The sequence below is a fragment of the Punica granatum genome, chromosome 4 (assembly GCF_007655135.1).
Source record: "Punica granatum isolate Tunisia-2019 chromosome 4, ASM765513v2, whole genome shotgun sequence".
Taxonomy (NCBI): Eukaryota; Viridiplantae; Streptophyta; class Magnoliopsida; order Myrtales; family Lythraceae; genus Punica; species Punica granatum.
The window spans coordinates 12,653,434-12,661,697 of record NC_045130.1 but is presented as its reverse complement, the minus strand read 5'-3'; the positions used below and the strand labels follow the sequence as shown (position 1 = coordinate 12,661,697).

Genomic DNA, 8,264 nt, shown 5'->3' with positions numbered 1-8,264 from the left:
AACAAAACCCTATTGTTTATTTATTTATGTCCGTTTTGTTACATTCTTGCACTTGTTTTGTTATGCAGATCGAGCCCCATCCCTTAGAATATGATCCATAGGGGGTCCAACGTCCCAATCGTAGATCACGGGGTCTAACTCCCTAACACTGAGCGCGTATCTTAATTTCAATTCCAGTCTTTTCAAACCACACGATGAGCACGAGTGGAATAATAACCGAACGCGATTCGACCGGGATTCAGTTATTGTAATTTGTATGTTATTTATTTGAGAGAACAATGTAAGGATTTATGTTGTACATTTATTCATGTAAGAATCCCGGTCGGAGAGTGGACGGTTAGAGTGTTTCTTCGAATTTACGGTGTCAAAACGCGTAAGATGAGCGAAACTTAATTAAGCGGTAATTAAATTAAAAATGGCAAGCCTAGACAAACTAGAGTACCGATAGGGCATGCGAGATATAGGCTCGCATGTAACAGAACCCCCGAATTCGAAACCTCGGGTTTTGCAGACCATATGCCTTAGCAATTAGGTGTACCCCGTACCCCTAGACCCGGGTAACTTGCCGGCCCTCGACCTTCGGGTCGTAAAATGGCAAGTGGCGACTCCTTCTCACGTGCGTCCGTCGCGCGTCCCCGGGAAAGTGGACACTCCCAAGCCGCGTTGCATAGGCGCGCGCTCGCGTGCCCCGACGATATTAAAATTCGGGTGCGCACAATCCCGATTGGGGTGACGGCCGCCGACAAGACCCTTCCAATTGGAATTGTATCGAAATTAAATAGACTCCAAATTTTGGGGTAATTTCAATTCCAACCCGCGGGCCCTCACGGGGCGGCCACCACCCCTTATCGAGGTCGTTGGCTATAATCTTCGCTCCTATAGGGTCGCCGAGGACCACTGAGGTTGCCAGGAATCTTGATTGGGGTGTGTGGTGGCTATTGTGAGGCTTCCATCGTCCCCTTTCTCTTCCTCCATAATTAGGGTTTTATTTAGATTTTCTTTTTTACATTTTCTGCATATGTTTTTATTTGAAAAATCCTACGTGGTCCCACTCGACTAATCACTACGAGTCACGTGGTATTGTCAAGTGCATGCCAGCAAAATCTGTCTAACTGACAGAGAAACTAACTCCGTGCTATATGTGATACAAGATTGAAAGTTTGCGCATTTTTATTTAAGGAAAAATTCGTGTTAAAATGTGAATTTTTTTTTATTTTTTTGGTTATTAATTCAACTAAAAAAAATAGTATAACGTGGTGCATATAGAAAATTCTAAATCAAAGATGTTGTAGTGTAACGATACATATTATCATATGATAATAAAGAAATTCTAAATTTAGTACTCGTTACCTGACTACCCATACTTCTTAATTATTAACTATTAGAATAAAATTTCTTTTTCTTGTACTAATACATTCACCCTCTTGTAACCGGAAAAGTTTTATTATGATATTATTATTCAATATATCTGTTTTTTGCAAACCTAGCATCGCTACGGTAGCTCTCAGTCGCCATTTCCAATCCATCTCTCGGCTGCCTCGGGCATTTCCTCTCCTCTCCCACTCCCTTAACGCCATCTTGGGTTCCGACGACATCCCCGTCGACACCGCCGACGCCCCCGTCGTCACTTATTCTTGCTCGCTCTCGCAGTTGTCCTCTATCGCGGCCAGGTCATATTCTCTCTCCCGGCGATTCCCGATCCTCCGATCCCCTCTCGTAGCCCCCTCGTCCGCTTCCTCCGAGCTAGGGTTCACCAAGCTTCAATTGGGAGGATATCAACGATTCCCCCGGCCTCCATTAGGGCCTCGAGAGAACGAGTTCGGAGAGGCAACATGAGCAATCCGCATAATAAGAGCAACTGCCAGACTGTGGCTGTTTGAGCACGAGGATTTTGATACTCGGGGCAATGGTAAGCGGCAATCTATTGTGGTAGTATCTGAGCTATATTGGTATGTCTTGATCGGTTTTGTTCGAGCTTTGTCTTCTATAGCTTGATAGGAGCTTCCGCCCCTGCCTTGATGCAGGCAGTACATTTCTGGTTATTTCGATCGTTACACTACATTTCGATTGCATTTCTGGGTAGTTCTATGATACGTGTAGCTTTTAGTCATCGAGTATACGACATATGTGGGATTGTAGTCTGCATTTCCATTTCCTTGAATTTCAGATTGTGGCGTCTGTGATAGGATATGCTTTTCATGTGCTGAATCGAATTTGTTTAGAGGGCATTTTATTGCTATAGCAAACATGTCGATACGGATTACCAATGCTACGATGTAGTATAGGTTGGCTGGTGATCTAGTAAGGTAATGAACCTACTGCAACTTAAATTCAATGTTTTCCTTTCCTTGCACGCTCCATGTATTTTTATTCCTTTTTTTCTTTTCATTGACACCCTCTTGGCTGGGGGTTGGGGAGGATGTTGTTGAGGAGCTGCCTTCTACCTTTGGTCCTTTTCACCCTCTGTTCAATGCTATGGACATGGAAAATCCTCACTCTTCTGTCAAATTTTGACAGTAACCTAATCACATCTTTCAGTGTTTTCCATGAATAATTTGTAGTAGAAAGAAAGTCTTCGGCAGCTACTTAGATTAGAAATACAATACTTTTGGTAGATTCAGGATTCTTGATAATACTTTGGGTGTGTAGACAATCTGCCTTGTTCTTGATACACGCTTTTCTGTACATATTGTTTTTACTCAGTGCCTGCTTGTTTGCACCTGCTTGGTGCTTTTATGTTATTTGCCATTCCCTCAAAAAAATAAAATAATAAATAAAGGTCTTCAAGTAGCTATGCTTTGAACTGTGGCTGCAGGTAATGACTTGAAACAATAATGAGTACAAAGGTTGAGTATACATCTATTGCTGAACCTCCCAGAACTAAGATGTCTGAAGCCACTGCTTCATTGGTGACATCAACAAGCACCCCGAAGGTCTCCTTGTTTGCTGCAAAGTCTGGATTTGTTATACCAAAGAATAAATTATCAGGTTCACTGGTTCCTATTTTTCAAAGAAATAAAAAGCTGATTGGCGGTGATACGGCCAAAGAAGAAAGTCCCAAGCAGTCCCAGAGGAAAACAAAGTGGGGCCCTGACCTGACCCAAGATGCCACTGTCAAAAAAGGAAGAGCCTTGGCTCTTCAGGTAATTCTTATGTCTTCTCATTGTTAACTTAATAATTCCAAGTAATTTGTTAGTTGAGTTATCTGGTAATCCCAGTTTGTGGAAGGGCGTATATTGCTGCTTCAGTGGCAGCTTTGACAGTGCCTTTTCCTAATTGGTGCTGAATGTTAAGCATTATCCATGTGAATGGTACACATGGAAGCTTCCCATTCCAGGTGCCACTAAGTGATATTACTGCCTGTGTGGTGGTACAAATTTTGAGCAGACTCGGGTGGACCAAATAACACAGCAGCTTAGATCAGGAATTCTAGAGTTGTGTGAGAGTTTGGACTCCCCATCAGTATCGGAGCAGCTGAAGGGAAAATCTTCCGGTCATGTCCTTGACCGTGAGGTACATATCTATCAATACTGCCATTTTGAATGATTGCTTCTTAACTTTTCGAATTTTCCCGTTCAGTAAGCCTAACCTGCATTCTTCCTCCTATCTTTGATACAGAAGTCAAAACAGTTGGAACTTGAAAGGCGGGAGGCTATAGGTACTGCTGGGAGCTTTTTTGATCTATTTTTGTTTTCTAAATTATGCATGGAATGACTATATTTCTTTATTTGCAGGTGAGATTCTGAAGTTAAATGCAAATTACAAGGCCCCACCTGATTATAAACCCTTGCTGAAAGAGGACAGAGTTCCAATTCCGGTAAATTCAGGTTCTTCAATTATATTTGTCTGGTCACGCAATTACAATCATAAAATATTAGAACATTCTCAAAGTAAATGCTTCCCAGGTTAAGGAATTTCCTGGATACAATTTCATCGGCTTGATTTTCGGACCTGGAGGAGATAATCGGAAGAGACTTGAAAAGGTAAAAATTTATCTTGCTACCATCTGATACTATTGAATACTCTTGAGTAGTCTATGACTTGGATGACAAAATTGGTATGTAATCCAGGAAACAGGAGCCAAATTGCAAGTTTATGGCATTAAAGCAGGGAAGGATAAGGTACTCTTACGGCTCACGCGCATTTGTTCTTTAGACAAATGCTTACTGCTCTTTGCTTCAGATTGCCTTAGTTTAATACTTATATGAAATAGTGTTGACCGATTTTATTCGTTTGTCGCAGGCTGAAATCATTCCAGTAGACGGAAATGATTTTCAGGGATCTTATGAAGAGATCTACATTCATGTCTCTGCCGACATGTATGACAAAGTTGATGCAGCAGTTTCCGTCATAGAGCTGCTAGTGACCTCTGTATCAGTAAGCTCAGTTTACGAATTCATCAGAAGATTATCAAATAATCTTTTTTTCTGGATCCTTCAATCTAGACTCTAAAGCATCCTCTCGTTTTCGTATCAGGGCAATTTGGCCACTGCTTCTGCTCTCTCTACTGCTACTGGTGCTGACAATCAAAACATTCTTAGCGAACAGCATGCATCTATCCCTGTGGGTTTGGCTCCTCAGGGAGCAGGGGAACCATTCATGGGAAGTTCTCGAGCTCCATCTGAGGGTCATTTCCAGTTCTCCAGTCCCTGGGCTTCAATGCCTTCACCTTCTATCTTTAATCCTCCGAATTCTTCCGCACTAGCCAATAATCTTCTGCACCAACCTTCCCCACCTTCAAGTCGTCCGAACTTGACTTTGCCGTTTGGTTCTCAGCCAGCTCTAGCTGGCACAAACTTACTCCCCCCTAACCAATCATCTCAGTTTATGCAAAATCCTTACATGAATCATCCTCATCCTCCAGATATTCGTCTTCCTCCAGGAAATCATGTCTTACCAGTTCTGCAGTCTTCCACAGCTCCATTTCCTTCGGTTGCAAGACCGTCTATGGCTCAGGGACCTCATCCCATGTTTCCGCAACCAAACATTGCTTCCACGGGACCAATCTCAAACACATCAATGGCCAATACAAACCCATCATCTCTAAGCTTTGCATCTGGGTCGCCCACTCTGATCTCACCAGGTGGACCTCTAAATCGTCCCATCCCTCCTAATTTTCCCTCTGCTGCGTCCTCAACTTCTCTGCCCATACCAATAAACAACAGCCCTCAAGGAATGCCTACTCATCGAGGGAACCCTCTAAACTCTTCCCTAGGACTCAGTCCTTCGCAACTTCCATCTAGACCACCTCTACCCCCTTTTGAGTCGAGCCCAGGCCCCAATTTCCCTCCCATGAGATCATCATCAGTGGCAGCACCCCAAAACCCGAATTTCGGTGACTTCACTTTTCAACATCATCACCGCCCTCAAATGCCGAGGTATTTGCCTCCTAATGCAGCACCTCAAGCTCCATCGTTTCGTTCATCACCAGTGCCTGATTTCCAACCTCGCCCAGAATTCCCCAGGCCACCAATTCCGGGTAGATTCCCATTCCCTAATAGGGTCCCTGCGATGGGAGAGATGAATTACGGGCCCGCTGTCAGATCGCCAAATCTTGGTCCTGCTTTTCCTTCAGGGCCAGGCAATCTGATGGAAACTCGAGGAATCTTCCGCTCGCCAATGAATCGGGCTGACATGCTTTTGCCTCCAATCCAGCAGTTCAATCGCAATCTCCCCTTCGGCAGACCTGGGCCTGGTGCTAGAGAGCCTCAAGTTTATGACCCGTTCTCCCCAACTACGATGTCCAACATACCTCAGCGGCAAGGAGATAACTTGAGCGGTGGGAAGAGACGGGAGAATGATCCCGAGTATGAAGACTTGATGGCCTCCGTTGGGGTCAAATAGAAGTGTTTTTCTGGTTGTAGCTAGAAACTAGATAGGTGAGTTTCACTGATTTAATTTCGCATTCTAAATTGGATATCTGTTGTTCACCGTCTGCTCAATATCTTGTAAAATTATATAGGCTCGTGTTTTAATCAAGGTTCATGACTTCTTTGCAACCTACACTTGATCTTTATCCTTTCATGTCATACTTCTGCTTATCATAAGGTTCGATGAACTTTGTAACTTGATCACTCCATTACTCGGTTTGGAAATTCGAGAGAAGAAATAGAGACCGACTTAGTACATGGAAAAAATGAGCAATATTACACTAGAATTATTTTTAAAAGTTTTTAAAATTATTTTTCTAAATTTTTACTTTTTTGTATTTTTTTTATTATTTTCTATATTTTTATTAGACTTTTTAAACTTTTATTTCATCTTAAATGACGTGGCGTACTATGATTAGTTTCACGTAATAAAAGTGACACATAGGACGCGCTACGTCAGCAAAATGTTTACGGCATCAAGGGCAATTGACGGAATGTATTACATTGAAACGGTTTTCAAACTTTTTGTACCAATAAATTATCAAAAAAATATTTTGGACCAACTTAAAATATTCATGAAATTTTTTGAATAACCGGACCCTTTTTTACTTGGAAAAGTGCTGCAGAAGCTCATCTGGATTACCTAACATATTGACGACTCCGGTTATATATATATTCATCGTCAATACATAATAGTATTAATCTCATTCTTTCACTTAGCTATCGTCCCTGCTCATTTAGAGGAGAAAAAACTAATGCCCAGAGGATTCTAATTATCCCCCATGTAAACATTTTGAGCTCCTTAATTTCATTAACAAGCATTGATTTATCTGTACCTGTATATATATTTACAGTGAAGCTGAGTTGCGATGCAAGGAGAGGTCCCTTTTTTTTCTTTTAGGGCTAGTTATGTAAAAAATGCATGATCTTTGCTCAAGTTCTCAATTCTAGCATGACCTTTCATTTTAGTTTCAAATCTAGCATGCCGTTAAATATTTCATCACTTCTAACGGTATTGGCTGACTAGATATTAATGGGGTCATGTGTCGCCATATTATTTGATGAGTGGACCTACTTTTTTATTAAATAAAAATAATGTTAAAAATTGGAAAGGTCGGGCTAAAAGCTAAGGAGGAAGGGGCCCGGTGGTGGTGGCCTCAATTGCGACCATTACCCCCCAATCGGGGTCGAAGACCATCACAAAGGTGGTTTTCGACCCGATTGGGGGTTGGTGGCAACAATCGAGGCCACTACTGCCAAAATCAAAGGAGCCCTAATTTCGGGTTTCCTTCGATTTCGACGGTGGTGGCCTTGATTGCGGCCACCCCTCCTCTCCCCCCACCTCCCTTAATCGGGGTCGGAGGCCATCACAGAGGTCGTTGCTGACCCCGATTAGGGGAGTGGTGATTGCAATCGAGGCCACCACCGCCGAAATCGGAGGAAATCCGAAATTGGGGCTCCAGCGGTGGGGTGGTGGCCGCAATCGAGGCCACCACCGACAGTCCGCCGGCTCCCCTCTTCTCTTTGTCTTCAGCCGACCATTATCTTCCTTTTCTTAAAAAGAAATTCAGAATTATTTTTATTACATAAAAAAAATGTGGGTCCACTCATCGATTAATATGACAACATGTGACACCGTTAATGCCTAGTCAGTCAATACCGTTAGAATTGACAGAATATTTAATGTCATGCTAGATTTGAGAGTAAAATGAAATGTCGTGCATTTCTGTACTATCTCCAAAAGGTCATTTTAGAATTGAGAATTTGAGTAAAAGCTGTGCCTTTTTTCGTAATTAGCCCTTTTATGAGTAAAATGATGGGTAGCAGTAGCGGCAACTTTGCCGCCTATGCCAGATGTTCAGATTCTCGTGTTCACCCATGAACGTATTAGTCGAACTGAATAACTAAAGCAAGCACTAACCCTATTAAGGTAGCACCACCAAAAGCCTAGTATAATTCACAAAAATCGATGTCCCCAAACCCAAGCCAAAGATTACACTTCTAGCAACTGTTTTGATACAAATGCATAGAGGATTTAAACTTGAAACCGTTGGAATTACCAAAATCACATGGTAGTAAGTTTTGAACTATTAAACCACTATCTTTGGTGGTAAGAGAGTTGTTCTTAACATGCATGTAAAACTGCCACAGTTACTTAGTTTTCTTATAATGAGAAAGTACAGCACAACTTATTTTCTTCTGAGATACCTGTATATAAAACGCATGCCCTTGCTATGCATAAGGTTCTGTAAATTTTTTTCTTGCTTTATTAGAAAGGGTAGCTGGGAGATACGAACCTGAGGGAGGTGAGAACGGAGAGAGATGGGGAGAGAGGGAGAGAAAATAATGGGAGAGAGAATGGAGAGGGGAGTTGTGGAGAGAAAATATGGTATT

The 8,264-nt window shown here is 42.2% G+C and overlaps 1 protein-coding gene across 1 annotated transcript; it reads left to right on the top strand.

The window, feature by feature from the left end:
- The first annotated feature begins 1,477 nt into the window (after nt 1-1,477).
- LOC116204847 (splicing factor 1) lies at nt 1,478-6,016 on the top strand. Its single transcript, XM_031537177.1, has 9 exons — nt 1,478-1,909; nt 2,816-3,143; nt 3,388-3,513; nt 3,619-3,658; nt 3,735-3,817; nt 3,906-3,983; nt 4,071-4,121; nt 4,243-4,377; nt 4,477-6,016. Exons 2-9 carry the CDS (start codon nt 2,835-2,837, stop codon nt 5,842-5,844), a joined length of 2,190 nt encoding a protein of 729 aa, XP_031393037.1. The 5' UTR covers nt 1,478-1,909; nt 2,816-2,834; the 3' UTR covers nt 5,845-6,016.
- The last annotated feature ends 2,248 nt before the right edge of the window (nt 6,017-8,264 follow it).

What these genes read in the sequence shown, in the direction of transcription:
- LOC116204847 (XM_031537177.1), top strand. Translation starts at nt 2,835, where the DNA reads ATGAGTACAAAGGTTGAGTATACATCTATTGCTGAACCTCCCAGAACT. An exon ending in GAAGAGCCTTGGCTCTTCAG is followed by an intron (nt 3,144 to 3,387) that starts GTAATTCTTATG and finishes AATTTTGAGCAG; the next exon opens with ACTCGGGTGGACCAAATAAC. An exon ending in ATCGGAAGAGACTTGAAAAG is followed by an intron (nt 3,984 to 4,070) that starts GTAAAAATTTAT and finishes TATGTAATCCAG; the next exon opens with GAAACAGGAGCCAAATTGCA.